Below are 17,593 nucleotides of genomic sequence, written 5' to 3' on the forward strand. Positions count from 1 at the left end.
CAGAACAAAAACAAAGCTGTAATTGATAGTATCTGCTTGATGATCTGGCCAAAAATGCCAATAATCAGGTAACTAACGGCTTTTAAACATGTTTGCACCCTAAGAACACTTGGTGTCTCACTAGTGGTACTTTCCTCAACTGTCTCGGTGGATGGCATCTTGTTTTACTTACTTTTAGGCCTTAGGCTTCTTGACCCCAGGCTCCATGTAAGCAGTATTTATTGAATTAACATGGATTTGCTGAATGAATTCTTTGGATTTATTGAATTTATGTGGGTTTTCCCGTATACTCTCTACTAGAGTGTGTGGGAACGGTCTCCTGCTCTACATGCTTCACAGCTGCCCTGCCCAGTGCCCTGGAGGCAGCCTGAGTTTCTGTTTCCTGTGTTTTCTTTCTAGGTAAGTTCTACACCTGTAAAAGAACAAACAACCCGGCCTCCTTTGATGAATTTTTTGAAACAAGGTATAAACAAATGTTTCAGAAACAAAGGTCAGAATTTTAAAAATATTGGTACTTAACACTGCTATATTTAAAATGGATAACCAACAAGGAGCTACTGTGGAGCTCAGTGTTACGTGGCAGCCTGGACGGGAGGGGAGCCTGCGGGAGAATGGATACATGTCTGTATACGGCCGAGTCCCTTTGCTGTCCACCTGAAACTATCACAACATTGTTAACTGGCTCTGCCCCAATAAAAAATAATTTTTTTAAAAAAAGAAATATTAATGTTTTAAGAATTCATGTTCAACATTCAAAATAAGTTACTATGTCCTCACTATTAATTAACTTAATGGTTTTTAGAGTGGGTAGGACATTATAAAAGGAGACCTGGAAATGTAAAGTTGTTATGACTGAACCTGGTGAAATTAATTTTTCATTTCATATCACTTGTTATCATTTGCTTGACAGCCTCATTTCTTCAGCTGAGATTCAAAGGAAGCTTTCAGTGTCTGCTGAAAGTTTTACCATGAAAATGAAAACTGCAGTGAGTCATCTCATTCTTTTTATCTTGACACAAAATGAGAAACAGAACAATGTGCAAAAAAGACAGATTTTTAAAGTCTAATGAGAGACTACTAAATAGGCTTTCAGTACTTTTGAGATGGCTGAGTTGCTCTGACCTTAATTACTGTAATAGTTCTTACAGTCTCTCTTTTTTCACCTTATTTCACTCAACTCCATATAACCCTAACTGTCTTCACACCATGTGCCCCTATCAAAGAGAAAAAAACCCCATTTAGGAAAAATTAACCTTTTCTCTAGTATTGCTTAGTAAGTCTTTTTTAGTGTCTAAATCATCTACTAGGATAGTCTTTCAAAGACCTCAGCTTTTAAGATAATGTCAACAAATAGCCGTTCTTCTTAAGGGTAAGATAAATTAGGTCAGGAAAAAATACAGGGGATTTTTTTTTTCTTGATTGGAACAACCAACAACATATTATGTCATTGTGGCCAGGGGCAAGTGTTTACGGTCAAATAAAGTTGTAAACTGCACAGAAGAAAATAATATAGCACGGCACTCTCTCTACTCAGATGCGTACAAACAAGTCGCAGCTTGATTTTCCCATGTATTACATCTCAGAGGAGTACACAAACCCATCCATCTCAGTCTAAACATTCATGCAAAAGCGACATGACCCCTAAACTCAACGCACTTCTTTACCTCCTTGCTTTTTGCCCAAAGAAATGTCTTCAAAGCAGTACCTTGAACTGTTTTTCCAGTCGTGTCTTGCCTCCTACTCCTGGTATGAGGATGCTATTAACGTAACTGTGCAGCTGACTGGAAGACACTTCAGTCTCCTTTCCAAGAATGGCTTCCAACAAGGCATCGTGGATGAAAATGTACTGCTCCTAAAAGACAGAGGACATGACGGTCAGCGAGGTGAGCTGTGACGGGGTACCACCTCTGTTTCCTGCAGGAAATCTACCTTCAGGGAGCTCTTCCCCTGGCAGGGACCTCTCCGTGAATTCCCTCAGTACTGACTTCCTAATCCACCAGAAGCGACTTGAGGGCAGAGACTGTGTTGACTTCAGTTCTGTACTCCACACCATGCCCCGAACATGGAATGGGGAAACGCGTGTTCACTGAAGGGCTTTAGAACCATCCTCTCATGCCAGACAATGTGTAAACTCCCAGAGCAACGAATACACAGCACTGGGTACAGTGTCCCAGCTTCATTTCACATCCACACAGAAGTGGGGAACAACCAGATATCCTGGTCAGGACGTCTTCCAATCCAAACCCCTGTAGACTTCTCCCAGCCCTGTCTGCTGACGCTCCTTCACCCTTCCGTTCCAGCGCACGGAAACACCACAGGGGCAGCCGAGTCTCTGCTCACCTCAGTCTGGACGAGGTAGTTGCGCTGAGTCCTGATATGCTTCAGGAATCCCAGGACGTTGACTGTGCTTTTGTCTTTTATCTGTTGCAGCATGCTGTCAATGACGATGTAGGTGCCTGTCCTGCCCACACCAGCGCTGGAAGAAAGGCAGATGCTCTCCTAGCACACCTGCTGCTCGACCCTGGCATGAAGTGCAGACTGCAGAAACCATCCTCCGAACCTCTAAGGCCCTGAGGATAACCCTGTTGTTCAGGGGACCTGGCGCAGGGTATGATGTATGGAGAGTATCCACAAACGACAAGAGAATTCTTCCTCCCTCAAGTCTTGATGAGGAGGGAAGACTACCTTCATACCTTGTATGAAAATAGAGACTATGTATACTTAAAAATAAATAAAATATATATATAAGCTACAGATGAGCTTTCTTGGCCTTCCTTGTAGCTCAAGCAAAAGGATCTAAGTCCATGATGCCGGGGAGCCCAAGGCACCCCTCCTCCTGGCAGCCGCGTGCGCACACCCGAACCACTTCCACGGAGGCATCACCTGGCCCTCCCACTCCCCCAGTGATCCTGGGGGAGCCCATCATCCTTTCAACACACCCACTTTCTGCTCACCAGACCACCCAGTGGGCTCAGTACTGGAAAGTTCCTGTTGAAAAGGATCCTTTCCTTTCATAATCCAGAGGTGGACTAGGAAGAGCCCACCTGGAAAAGCTGGCCTCTTTAATCCCACATCCTAACTGTTATTTCAGAAAAACAAAACATCCCAGGGAGACCTGAGTTCTGCCATATTGAACAACAAACTTCTTTTTGGCAGAATCTCTGTCCCCATCCGCCTAGCAGGTTCCCCGTCTGGCACAGCTCTGCCGATACACAAGCTCTCTGGGAGACTTTCTCCTCTATTTTAGTGACTGTAAATGGATTAGTAAAAATGGAGCATTCTTGTGGTGCTCTGAACAGAAGACAGGTTCCAACTCCTGCTGCTCTGTGGGCGCCTGAAGCTGTGCAGCCATGTAACATGCATCACAGAAGCAGCAACATCTGTCTGAACGCCAAAACCAAGCAATCCAGTGTGGCCCAGGAAACTCAAACAGGGGCTCTGTATCAACCTGGAGGGGTGGGATGGGGCGGGAGGTGGGAGGGAGGTTCAAAAGGGAGGGGATACATGTATACCTATGGCTGATTCATGTTGAGGTTTGACAGAAAACAACAAAATTCTGCAAAGCAATTATCCTTCAATAAATAAATACAGTAAAAGCATTTTTAAACCACCAGCTGAGGTTGATCTCCAGGTGGCTCAGCGTAAAGAATCTGCCTGCCAATACAAGAGACACAAGAGACATGGGGTTTGATCGCTGGGTCGGGGAGATTCCCCTGGAGAAGGAAATGGCAACCGACTCTAGTATTCTTGCTTGAGAAACCCCATGGGCAGAGGAGCCTGGAGGGTATGGGGTTGCAGAGTCGGACACAACTGAGCATTAACGTTACTATTGACTAAGGTTGTTTAAGGTAGTTTAGAAGGGGAAACAGGCTTTATATGTGCTTTACAAAGGTATTTTATATAGTACCTATAAGCTCAAAGCCTTGCACCCAGAAAATAAATACTATTCTTTGGAGAAACCCTACAGAAAAGCCATATTCAAAAACTCAAAAGCTCCTCAATGCTCTGTGGTGACCTAAATGGAAAGGAAATCCCCAAAAACGGGATATATGTATATAGCTGATTCACTTTGCTGTACAGCAAAAACAAGCACTCTAAAGCAACTATACTTCAATAAAAATTAAAAACCAAACCAAAAAAAAAAAAGCCTCAAAGTTTCTAGTGTGGGAAGTTCTAAACTTGTGTTTAAGGTTTTTATATATTAGGAGCTACCAACAATTGCCTTATAACACTGGATTTTATCAATAATGAGATGGTGTTATAAAAACCGGAGACTCATCCTCTAAGAGAGAGTTCATTCTGTTTTACGCTCACAAGCAGCAGCTGCTTTCTTACTGTTAGAGGACCACAGTGACCTCCTGGAACCCTCACAAGTCTCACTGGTCCCAGTTTTGGGTGGAAGACTCTCTTTCTGTGTCACACAAAGCAGCGGCAGGGCCACAGCGGCTCCAGTTCACGGGGCCCACAACCCTGGCTCACCTGCAGTGCACCAGCACAGGGCCCGTCTCCGGCGTGCGGGCTGCCGAGGACCTCCTCACGAAGGTCAGGACCGGGAGGGCGTACTCCGGAACCCCCATGTCGGGCCACTGTGTGTAGTGGTACTGGATCACTACGCGTTCATTCTGCCGCCCCTTGGGATTTCCCTTCTGACCCTAAGAGAAAGGCAAGAAAGGATGTTTTTAAGCCGAGAGTGGGCATGCTAGATGAAGATGCTGTCAGGACGGCAGGAATCACAACTTCTGTTCTCATTCCCTCCAACTGCTGATATCCTCTCTGTGGTCCTCTCAGGCCACAAATGAGGACATAACCCAGCCTGATGAGAAGGCTCAGATACCTGATAGAAGAGAATATGGTTTCATTCTACACCAAGAATGAATGTTTCGTATTTCATTTTTCTGGATCTGCACCTATCCACAGAGCTCAGTAATTTGCCTACAAGATTTCTGTTTCCTAAGTGCTTCCCTGATGGCTCAGCGGTAAAGAATCCACCTGCAGGAGACACGGGGTTCTATCTCTGGGTCAGAAAGATCCCCTGGAGAAGGGAATGGCAACCCACTCCAGTTATTCTTGTCTGGGAAATCCCACGGATAGAGGAGCCTGGCGGGCTGCAATCCATGGGGTCGCAAAGAGTCTGACATGACTTAGCAACTAAACAACAACTTCCATTTCCTGACTTCCTGCCCCAGATCCTCTGACTGTGCCAAGACTCCCATTCCTTCTCCACTGGCCAGGCTGATCCTTTAGGAGCCCCAGGGCGCGTGCTGTGCAACCTCCAGGAAGTGTGGGGAAGATCTTTCTCAACCTCTAGAGTCCAAGGCAACAGTCAATTTATCTGTCCCTTTCAAAATGAATTTTTTAGAGTTATAAGCGGCTGAACTTTTTACATTTCAACCACTTTGGTTGACAATCTTCCTCAAATAGATCAGTTGCTATGATATGTTTTTTTACATTATTATTACCAATACTTGTAAAATTAAAAAAAATTTTTTTGATGACTCAGGGTCATTAATCCATCGACACTGAACATTGTAGCGTGCTTGGCCCTGTGCTATGGGGCTTAGATGTCTTTGATTATTAATTTTCTAGTTATCTCTCCTTTTCCTTCCTCATTTTCAGTTACTACTGTCAGTGTGCAAAACACCTGGCATTCCTATTTGACATCCTGCTCTGACTTAAGCTATTTCTAAAATAACACTAAGTGGGCCACATTTAAATACCTGAGGTGTTTCCATGACTAATGGACATTATACTTCATGAGTATAAACTGGTTATCGGTTAGCTTGAACCAACTAACAGCTCTGGTATAGAGAACACAAATAAAGACAGTGCTACTGATTTTCATATATAATACTTCTGCTATTCTTAGAAAGAAAACTATGCATGGAAAGGACTGTTAACCTTGGACCATGAATGGGCTTCAGAGCCACTGAAATTGTATATAAAAACCTGAGTAAATGTGAGTTCTTCTGGGGCAGACAGTTTTATCACGTTCCCAAAGATGTCCAAGCCTAGAAAAATAAATGAGGAGCCACTGCTACCAAGAGCTGCCTACCTAAGCCTCCACAGAGTAAGTAACACCCCACAATGTCCTAACGAGCATCTGTCCTGAGTTCTTAGTACTGCTAGAGTGATCTAGAGTCTCAATGGGACAGTGGATTTTCAACAAGAGAAACTGAGAAAACTTGAAAGTGGCGTTTCCACAAGTGTGATTCGCAGGATGGTAATAGTTCTATTCTTGTTAAATCACATGAGGAACCACGACAAGGTTCCATCAGTCTCCTCACTCTGGCACTCTGGGCACTTGCTTTCCTTGTAAATTTGCAAGGGAGAATTCAGGCTCATGTAGCACTCATTTTCCACACTTACTGAATCACAGAACTTGAGTTTTGCAAGCATATTGCAGGGCTAGTATTCCTTGGGACACACTTTGGGAAACAGTGCTTTAAAGCTGTCAGAAAATTAGATTTAAAAAGCTAAATTACCAAACAGATGCTGCCATATTTGCTGGTTATCAAAACCTCAGAGGACCTTTGGTCCCTCCCCCACTCCAAATGAAGCCTCCTTCATGAGGAGATTAAAGAACTCAATCAGGCCAGTTAAATTCTATTATGTGCTTTGCCAATATCTTTCACACCATACACTGATGTCAATCAAAAGAGTTGTGAAAAAATGTTTCAAAAATACTTTTTTAAAAAAAAGTTGGTTATGAGAGTTGGCCTTGGTCGCACAGTGATTTTCATACTAGTTTAAAAAGAGACGCCCTGGCAGCCCACCCAGCCCCTTCAATACCTTTCTCACTTTTGTATTTCTGACTGAGAAACGACGGACAGTATAGCAGGCGTGTACTTTTGTGCTCTTCAGGGTGACAATAATGTTTCCATACTCCTCACTGTTCTCTGTGGGCCAATACTGATCACATTTTCGCTGCAAAAAAGATTTTTAAAGAAGTTGTAAATTACAACTGCAGTCGCTACCACAATTCCACTGTTGGTACTGTGGTTTCAAATGGCAGTGCTGAAACACAGGTACTATCACCATGTGGCTGACTAAATCAGGAATGAATGGGCTGAAGTCCTTGCAGGCAGCTGCGACCCCTGAAGAGGTTCATCTCAGGACACGCGGGGGCTAGATCATGTGACGAATGGGCCTACTATTTGTGACCATCCTGCATCTCATAATGTACTTGAAAGAGGGTCTAAGAAAAGTCCTGTATATTCGACCAATACGAAATGTGGGTAGGCTATGTTACCAAGGAAGTTTAAGTATCATTTGGGAGGTTGGCCTGCATTCACAGGTAAAAGAAAGTCTCTTGTGGGACTTCCCTGGTGGTCCCGTAGTTAGCACTCTGCACTTGCAATGCCGGGGTGCAGGTCAGATCCCTCACTGGGGGACTAAGATCTGACAGGCCATACCACATGTGGCTAAATACACTAAGTGGGGGGGAAAGGAGAGTCTCTTGTAACTGTGAGAGCCTCCATGTTAAAAACTGGTCACCAATTTTGACTCCATGAAGTGAGGCAGTGGTGATCCTGAGTAACGGACTAGAGCCTGGAACCTTACTCTATTCCAGTCCATTAATTAATTAATATCTAATGTAAGTTCAAAATCCGATAAAGTTAAAATATGACTCATCATCTTAAAAAAAGATTCCCTTAGGGATGGTCAAGGTGTTTAAGCAGTTTTTACTCCCCTGGATTTGAACTACTAGTAGTTCCTTGATATACTGTGTGTCTTCCACCATCCCTACTTCTGTCTTTCTTTCCACTGTACTTAGAATGTCCTTCCTTCTCTTTTCACGTCTGTGTGACTCTTCTGCCTTCTCTTTCATTGCTTAAATCTCACCTCAAACATTAGCTTTTTAAAAAGTTACCTGTACTATAGAATACGTCCATGCATTTTGCAGCATCCTCCTAATTAATACCTTATTCATCTTTTTAAAAAGACTTATAAATGTATTGCTAATCTATTTGAGAAAGACAGATTAACACCTAAAGATACCCTGTTCACCTTGATCATCATGTTTAATCCACTCTGATAAGTGCCCACTTTCCTGGCATGGAGGACACTTCTCATTTCTCTCTTTTGGCCTTATCAAGTTTCTGCCCTACAGCAGACACTCCACAAGTAATTTTTTGAATGAAGGTACACGAGTAAAAATTCTTACTCTTCCTTTTTCCACAAGGTTCGTAATCATGACAATGATTCCAGTGTTCTGTTCCCAAATCATCCTCCAGAAGTCTTCAAACGTGGACTTTAACGGTCCCTGGGTGGCGATGTAGGCTTTCGCTTTGTTGTAACCCTTCAAAGATGACACAGCACACAGTAAGATGAAAGCAGTACCACAGGCCGGTTAATAATTCAAGCGCCTTCCATACTGAACAGGCTGTGTTTTTCATGAAAGCTCCGTGCAGTACGGAAACACATTCAACTGTCTCAGCAGCACTCTCCATTTATCAGAAACAGGTTTAGGAAAACATTTCTGACTTACATCGACATAGTTTGCATTAATGTAGTCGCTGTGCTTAGAGTCTTTTCCTGGTAAAGGTCTTAACTTCACCCTACTGTGATCATCTATAGAGGGTAAGAAAGGAAAAAAAGCAAAAACAAAATGTATGATTCAAAAACTAGCAGCATTCTAAAGCACACAACAAAGAGGCAACATGGCATCTCCCAGAGTGCCCCGGGAAACCTTTTGGCAGAAGAACAACTAAAGCGTCAAAGCTACAGCATTCGAGCCCATCTCCATGCTCTGACCTGTACGTGCTGGTATGCAATGCAAATGTTGGTCCTTATCAGTTTATGTAAAACGATTCAAGATGCAACCCTCTGAAATTCCCTTATCCTACATTTTAAAACAAGTTTCCAAGATCTTTGATTGCCTTTGTTCCATCCCCTCTCCATTGATACAGATATAAAAAGGTGATTATTGTATCAAGTCCAGAACATCAATTTTTAGGAGATGCCACTCAGCTGGACTCCCCACCCACCCCAGCAGACCCTGAGTAACTGAGGGAACTGGAGCTTGCTTCTCAGAGTAACCTCACTGCAGGCATCTGAAGCCCATGATCAGATTCAAGACCCACTTAACCTTTGCCTGTGAACAAAAGGTGAGTGCTGATAGGTGCCTCTGGTTGTCCAACAGAAGGAGCTTGTATTTATAAGGTAACAAACAGAAGAAAGCTGAGGTCATACTTTTTTTTCCCCCCCTCGCTAGAAAGAGAATGGGCAAAAGCTGATTTACATTTCTATTTATAATAATGACCATAAAAAGCTAGTTCGAAAAGAAGTCCAATGAGTGGATTAGCATGGACACTACTGACCTCAGACTACATCATGCACTTCTGGAAAGCCCTCCACATTCTTGAACTCTGAACTGCTTTTGTGCTGAGAAGTGCACAGACTGCTGTGAATCTAAACAGGGGCTGCCTGTTGCGTCTAAACAGGGGCCCCACATGAAAATATTCTCCTAAGGCTTCTGGATTAAAACTCTTTGTAGCATTATATTGTTATTTCACAGGCTGACAAATAAAAACACATACTCAAGTTGCATCCTTCATAGTCAATCAAAAAAGTAAAAGACTGGCTAAAAAAGATAAGTACTGGAGGTGGCATACACGTCTGCTTTGAAAGCTGTGATGGTTCCATGAGAAAATGCTCTTCCTATATTGTGTATCCAGCACATCCATGGGCTAATTCTACTTGTTCCATGATATTTCCATGCCATTCTCTGCTATATGGAAGTATTAATACAGGGGAAGGCCAAAGTGATGGGTGATGTGCCCAGAATCTGACCAAGTAGCCAAGATAGTATGAAAACCTAACTCTCTGAACTTGTGAAAATAAAACACCTAATTTACATTTCTGACCATTATACCTCAAGTAACTTGTGAAAGTACAAACACATCTAACCAGAAATGGCAGTTTTCTGGCAAAATATGATGACCCTTGAGTTGGTCTGACTTCCTCCCTCTTTGCCACATACTTTTAGCTAAGGCAGTGAGGTCCCTAGAAGTAGAGGTTGCCATCGTGGAGAGAGTGATGTGGGCATATGTGAGGCATATATATGTTAAGATCTCTGCCTGACTTCTATGGCCAGAAATGAGGTCTGTAGAAGGACAAGTCCTCATAATCTCAGGGAGGTGAGCCTTGACTGAGTTGGTCAACAAATGCTGCCTGAGTCAGTCCATCCAAAGACTGGAGAGAAAAGAAAAGTTTGATTCTTCTTCCTTGTTCTCTTTTTCTCCTCCTCCTCATTCTCTCAGATAACTGAAACAAATACTCATATTAAAACATGACTTTTAGTTCTTTTAAAACTTTTTCTAGGAGTAAAACTACACTCACGGATGACATGAGGTTGTACATAGAAACCCTAAGGTCATATAAGACAAGTCCACAGCTAACATCATACTCAACGATGAAAAGCTGGAAGTTTCCCCTCTAAGATTGGGAACAAGACAAGGATGTCCATTCTTGCCGTTTTTATTTGTCATGGTACTCGAAGTCCTAGCCAGAGCATTTAGGCAAGAAAAAGAAATGAAAAACATCCAAACTGAAAGGAAGAAGTAAAACTGTCACCATTTGCAGATGACATGACATTATATATAGAAAACCGTGAAAGACTCCATGAAAAAACTGTTAGAACTAATAAATGAATTTAGTAAAGTTGCAACATACAAAATCAATATACAGAAATCTACTGAATTTCTGTACACTAAGAATGAATTATCAGAAAGATAAACTGAGAAAACAATCTCATTTATTATTGTCTCAAAAAGAAGAAAATACCTAGGAATAAACTTATCTAAGGAGGTGAAAGACCTGTATGTTGAAAACTCTTAGAACACTAAAAGGAAACTGAAGTCACAAATAAATGGAAAGATATGCTATGCTCATGGATGGACTAGAAGAATTACTACTGTTAACATGTCCATATTACCCAAATCAATCTACAGATTCAGTGCAACCCCTATCAACATTCCAAAGCTGCTTTCCGCAGAAATAGAACAAACAATCCTAACGTGTATGGAACCATAAAAGAACTCCAACAGCCAGAGCAATCTTGAGAAAGAAGGACAAGGCTGGAGGCATCACACCCCTGGTTTCAAACTATATTACAAAGCTACAATAATTTGAAACATACTTGCATAAAGACAGATACATATATCAGTGAAACAGGTAAGAGAGTCCAGAAATAAACCCACACATATACCATCAATTGATTTGTGACGAACAAGCCAAGAACACAAGATGGGGAAAGGACAGTCTCTTCAATAAGTAGGGCTGGGAAAAATGGGCAGTCATATGCAAAAGAACAAAACTGGAATACTATATTACAATATACATAAAAATTAAGTCAAAATGGATTGAAACTGAATTTAAGGCCTGAAATCATAAAACTCCTGGGAGAAAACAGAGAAGAAAGCTCCTTGACATAGGTCTTGGCAGTGATTTTTTTTTTATTCTGACACCAAAAGCAACAAAAGCAAAAATAAACAGGTGGGACCACATCAAACTAAAAAGCTTTCTGTACAGCAAAAGAAAGCATCAACAAAAGAAAAAGGAAGCTTTGCTGAATGGGAGAAAGTATTTGTAAATCATATATCTGGTAAGGGGTTGGTAAGCAAAATATAAAAAGAACTCATACAAATCAATAGCTAGCAAAACCAGCAATCGATTAAAACACGGGCAGAGAACCTAAATATACACGTTCCCAAAGAAGATATATAGATGGCCAGTAGGCACATGAAAAGGAGCTCAACCATCACCAATCTTCAGGGAAATGTGCATCTCATACCTGTTAGGATGGCTATGACTAAAAAGATAAGAAGTAAGTGTTAAACAACTGTTAGAACTAATAAGTAAGTTCAGTCAAGTTGGTAAGATACAAGGTCAGCATACAAAAATCAATCCACAGTCTGAAAACACCAAGGAAACAATTCCATGCAAAAGAATAATATACTTAGAAATATATTTAATGAAAGCTTGATACTTGTTAACATACAGATTATAAGACACTTCTGAAAGAAATAAAAGATGACCTACATAAATGGGAGATGCCCTATCTTCATAAATTGGCAGACCCAATTCTGTTAACATGGCAGTGTTCCCCATATCAGTCTACAGAATGAACATAATCTGTATTAAAATCCCCCTACACTTTTTGTAGTAATAGGGAGATCCTGAAATTCATATGAAAAACAAAGGATCCAAAATAGCCAAAAGAATCTCGACAAAGAAGACCAAAGTTGAAGGATTCACAGTTTCCAATTTCAAAACGTATTACAAAGCCATGGTCAGTCAGAAATCAAGACAGTGTGACACTGACGTAAAAACAGACATACAGATCAGTGGAAAAGAAATGAAAGTATGGAAATAAACCCTCACACTTATGGTCAACTGATTTTCTGTGGAGTGCTTAAGACAACTCAATGGGGAGAAAAAAGAAACTTTTTAAAAAATGGTGCTGAGACAACTGGAAATTAACATACAGAAGAATGAAGCTGGACCCCTACCTCACACTGTTTACAAAAATTAACTCAAATGGGTCAAAGACCTAAATGTAAGAGCTAAGACCAGTGGATGCTGACAAAAAAAAAAAAGGTATATATTTACGATCTTGGATTAGGCACTGCTTCATTACATATGACCACAAGAGTACAGGAAACAAAAGAGGAAAAAAAAACAAACAAACTGGGTTTCACCAAAGTTTTAAAATTTGGTACTTCAAAGGACATTATCAAGGAAGTGAAAAGATGACACACAGAATGTAAGAAAATATTTGCAAATTATATATATAAGATAGTTGTATCTAGAATATTTAAAGAATTCAACAATAGAAAGATGAGTAAACAAATAAAAAAATGAGCAAAGGATCTAAATAGACATTTCTCTAAAAAAGACAGAAAGGTGGGCAATAGACACATGAAAAAATGTTCAGCATCACTAATCATTGGGAAATGCCAATCAAAACTAAAACTACAGTGAGATACCACTTTAAGCTCATTAGGATGGCTATTATCAGAAAAAAAAAAAAACAAAATAACAAGTGTTGGCAAGAATGTGGAACTACTAGAACCTGCCTATATTGCTGCTGAGAATGTAAAATGGTGCAGCCACTTTGGTAAACAGTTGGGCAGTTCCTTAAAATATTAAACATAAAGTTACCACATGACCTAGGTAATTCTATTCCTAAGTATACACCCCAGGGAACTGAAAATAGATGTCTATATAAAACCTTATACACAAATGTTCATAGCAGCATTATTAATGACAAAGTAGAAACAACTGAAATGTCCACCAAATGAGAAATTAATAAACAAAATATGGTATATCTATACTATGAAGTATTATTCAGGCATAAAAGCAATGCCACGTGTACGTTTTAACAACATCATGCTGAGGAGAAGCAGCCAGATCAAACGGCACGTATAGTATGATTCCATTTATATGAAATACTCAGAATAGGCAAATACACAGAGAAAGAAAGTAGGTAAGTGGTCTTTAGGGACTTGGGAGCGGGAGAAATTAGAAGTGACTGCTCATGGATAAGGGGTTTCATGTTCGGGTGATTAAAATATTCTAAAATTAGATAGTGGTGATGGTTGTACAACTCTTTGACTATACTAAAAACCATTAAAATTAAATTTAAAATCAAATTATCTTTAAAATGGGTGAATTGTGTATGTTATATAAATTATATCTCACTAACGTATTATTAAAAATCTATCTACAGTCGTGTGTAACTTTACACGCACTATTACATGAAATTGTATGTACTGTGTTCCTCATCATAGTATACGTTAACCATAAACATCTGTGCTCCTGCCCTAATATCAAAGTGTGTATTTTCAGCCAGTGAGTCAAGTCTCAGTGTCTGTGAAAAGTGGCCTTCCAGCCACAGAAGTGGCCTGTCCTCCTAGCAGCCAAAGCTCTGTAAGAACTTGTATTTATTTGCTCCTAAACTTCCAAGGTACTCATGGCCATGCAAATGTTTTGGACAGGGCTAAACACATAGGCCACAAGGACTGGACTAAACCAATTACCTAATCTTTGAAAGACTGCTCTGAAATTCACCTTCCTCGATGCAGCTCTCAGTATTTCCATTTGCATTAAAAGGCTTGGCTCTCACTGGTTAAAAACAATGTTAGGATAACCACATGACGTTCAAGTTTGGTTCCCAATGCTGGATATGAAATCACTTCATGTAAAAACAGTAAAGCTCACAACATTTCCTTCTATCGCCTGATTATGACAGCAGAGATCTGACAGCTTCATGAAACACCAAGAGGGCAGAGGATGTCCCCACTTCTTCTTATACATTGTTGAAGAAGACAGGACAATGAGAGGTTAACTTGCAAGTGTAATGAGCCGGCAGGAAGATTTCATTCCCTTGCAGTTGAAGATAGTTTAAAGTTTATTACTCACATGCTAAAATATTGATGTATCTGTTTTTGTGCTTGTTATCTGGATGATTGGAATGTTCTGCAGTGATGTTCATATCAGCCGTGCAGCGCTGGACTTCCTAGAGAGGGAAATAAACAGGGAGATTACCAAGATTTTTAGACATGCTTTTAGATGCTGAACAATAGCTGAAAGAAAGAAACTACAAACATCCAAAAGCCCAGAGCCTTTACTCACTGCCCAGTCACCGGCCACCATCACCTCCCCAAATTCAGCTTCAGAAATGAACACTAACATATTCATAACAAATGTATGAAGGATGAAAACAAAATAAAAGGATTTCATTCTTTGCTAATTCATCAACCATCCATTTTATTCCAGATCTGACCTAGGCATGGGGATTACAGAAATAGTATCTTTTTGAGTATGCTGCAGTCAAATGGGTGAGAAAAACATATAAAAACATGATGATAGTCAAATGTGATTAGTAGAAGAGAGGCCTGAAGAAATGGATAGGAACACAGAGGAAGGTTTAGATGGGAGATAATTCGCCTGGGTCTTAAAAAGATGAACAGGAATATTCCAGACAGAAGAATAATCTCCATCGTGATTTGCAATATGCTTATATTATGGTCCTCACAGCCTTGTTTTGTAACAGACTACAAAGTGACTACCCTCAGCCCTGAAATGACAGTGTGCGCGTGTGTGTGCCAAGTAGCCTCAGTCGTATCCGACTCTTTGTGATCTCATGGATTGTAGCCCACCAGGCTCCTCTGTTTGTGGGATTCTCCACGCCAAGAATACTGGAAAGGGTTGCCATGCTCTCCTCCAGGGAATCTTTCTGACCCATGGATCGAACCCGTGTCTCTTATGTCTCCTGCATTGGCAAGCAGGTTCTTTATCACCAGTGATACCTGGGAAACCCCGAAATGACACTAATAGAACCTAAAAGCTGTCATATCTGACTTACCCATGTAAGGCTCTGATGCACTAATTTTAACTCCATTTACATGATCCTTCTTTAGAAAAACAGCCGTGGGAGAAGCAACTCTCCTATTATCTTTGCCATGGATAGAAACATTATCCATTAGCCTAATAAAAGATTGCTAAAAAGCCAAATTTTTCTACACCATATGCTTCAAATCCCAAGAAACCACTGGCGCTAACTAATAAAGGAAGTCATTTGCAGTGCACAGCTGCGACAAAGAGCAGGGCAAAGTGACATGAGGGGATCAGGAAAAACCTTTCACATGTGACAGATGTAACGAGGAGTTTACGAGTGTGCAGACTTTTCTTCACAAAGGAGCTGCAGGGCAAGTGTGGACGGCGTCCACAGCATGTTCACCATGCACAATGAAACCAATAAGGAGCCGGCTGTCTTTTATATTCACAAAGTACTTATGAGGCGCTCACCATGATCAAAGAACCAAGGCAAAAAACAACAGGTCACTAAATATTCAAAACCATATTCACAGACACCTGATTCCTGGAGGATGTACACTCCATTTTTCAGAATTGGAGGCATTCCCAGTGGAAGGAAGAATGAGAAAGAACAAAAGGAAGAAAAAGAGGGAGCTTCCCAGGTGGCTCTGCGGTAAAGAACCTGCCTGCCAATACAGGCGACATGGGTTTGATCCCTGGTCTGGGAGGATCCCACATGCCATGGAGCAACTAAACCTGTGCACACAGCTACCGCACTCCAGAGCCGGGGAGCCACACCGAGAGAAGCCACAGCACTAGGACGCAGAGCGGCCCCGGCTCTCCGCAACCACAGACAAGCCCGTGCAGCGGTGAAGACCCAGCACGGCCAAAAATAAATACACACAACTATATATTAAAAAAAAAAGGGGGGGAGAGAGAAGGAAAGAAAGAGAGAGAGAGAAAGAAAGAAAAGCCACATCCATTAATTCAACACATCTCTCTGGAGAAAGTGTGTATTTCATGACAGTGTATTATCTTTTTTCACTTTTACTAAATGTGATAAACCCTGATACCTGCTCTTCTATCTAAAATGGTTTATGACCTACAGTTTGGCGACTGCTGGTTTAAAAGGCCTGAAGGCTGCCTTTAGCTGTTTTCTCTAAAATAGACAGAAAATGTGAGCGTAATTTAATGAGTCTGCTGTTTTAACATCTCCAGGAACAGGAGCAATGCTAGCCGCACTCAGAATATCTGCCATTCAGGATTGCCTTGGAAGCCCAAGGCGTACTCTTCTGAATAGTTTCGGGGACAGAAAACCTTTGAAAGTGGATTTGTATTCCGGAAGACATTAATTCAGCCTGTACACAAATGTGTGAAATAAGCTGACATGCTTTGGTTCCTGGGTTCTGAAGGTCATACCTTTGGCATGTACCTCTTCTGGGCTGAGCTGTTTAGATATCTTGTGCTGAGATTTCAGCTTTGAGTACTTGAGTTGGAGATTTGCCTTATTGATATTTTTTTTTCCCATTGTGTGACTCTGACCACACTCACTGGACTGAGGTGGGGCCTCTATTACAGTTAATGCAATTGGCTGAGCCTGTGTGGGAGCAGCTGTCTGTACTGTTTACAGCGGCCATTCAATATGGCCAATCAAACTCTGCGCTATCTAAAACCCTTGGTCTGATCTGTCGCCTCTATTTCACTTTTCCAATTATGTGAATGACAGAAAACAAAGAATGGTCATAAATAATGCTAAATCTGATTTTATGAGAACCCAAGGGGTTGGCCTACGGCCTTCTAATTTTGTCTTGTGGGTAATAATGTCATCTGTAATTCCTTGCAGTTCCGCCTGGTTCATGTAGATGCTGATAATATCATCCGATCCTAGAGTGCTTTTTCTCCAGCTGAATGGGCATTTCAAAGTTAATGTGATTTTAATAGGTGTTAAGACCCTTTGAAGTGACACTGGCCAATAGAATGTGTATAGTACAGTTACTTAGTCAGTACCCAAATAAAAAGTTTAAGATTTAAGCTTGTTTGCACTTTACTGTGTCTATAACAGAGCTGGAATTCTCAAAATGAATCCTATGCGAATGACCAGGACACACCACCACGGAGAAGAGCCAACTGAAAACAAGGGATCTACAACAAAGCATAACTGAAAAAAATGAACCAAAAGAGAAAAAACAAAAGAAAACTCCAAGTTGACAGATATAGAATTCTTTGGAGATGATACGGGCTACATCACCTCCTGCCTGGAGTTGGAGATGGC

At 41.1% G+C, this 17,593-nt stretch overlaps 1 protein-coding gene and 1 long non-coding RNA gene across 13 annotated transcripts in view; one reads left to right on the forward strand and one right to left on the reverse strand.

The window, feature by feature from the left end:
• Positions 1 to 17,593, reverse strand: part of PTPRG (protein tyrosine phosphatase receptor type G) — a 767,420-nt gene that overhangs the window by 20,087 nt on the left and 729,740 nt on the right. For all 12 annotated transcript variants that reach the window (XM_081524560.1, XM_081524557.1, XM_081524554.1 and 9 more), the window contains 7 exons: positions 14,425 to 14,521; positions 8,489 to 8,571; positions 8,165 to 8,299; positions 6,790 to 6,924; positions 4,480 to 4,652; positions 2,341 to 2,476; positions 1,706 to 1,852 (listed from right to left, as the gene is read on the reverse strand). In XM_081524560.1, the coding sequence (XP_081380686.1) occupies positions 1,706 to 1,852; positions 2,341 to 2,476; positions 4,480 to 4,652; positions 6,790 to 6,924; positions 8,165 to 8,299; positions 8,489 to 8,571; positions 14,425 to 14,521 (906 nt within the window). The remainder of the gene's footprint in view (positions 1 to 1,705; positions 1,853 to 2,340; positions 2,477 to 4,479; positions 4,653 to 6,789; positions 6,925 to 8,164; positions 8,300 to 8,488; positions 8,572 to 14,424; positions 14,522 to 17,593) is intronic.
• Positions 1,711 to 2,750, forward strand: LOC145519846 (uncharacterized). The gene is made up of 2 exons (XR_014063962.1): positions 1,711 to 1,883; positions 2,431 to 2,750. It is a non-coding gene; the product is annotated as an uncharacterized LOC145519846 (long non-coding RNA).

The sequence above is a fragment of the Giraffa tippelskirchi genome, chromosome 9 (genome assembly GCF_054371585.1).
Source record: "Giraffa tippelskirchi isolate mGirTip1 chromosome 9, T2T-mGirTip1v1.2.pri, whole genome shotgun sequence".
NCBI lineage: Eukaryota > Metazoa > Chordata > Mammalia > Artiodactyla > Giraffidae > Giraffa > Giraffa tippelskirchi.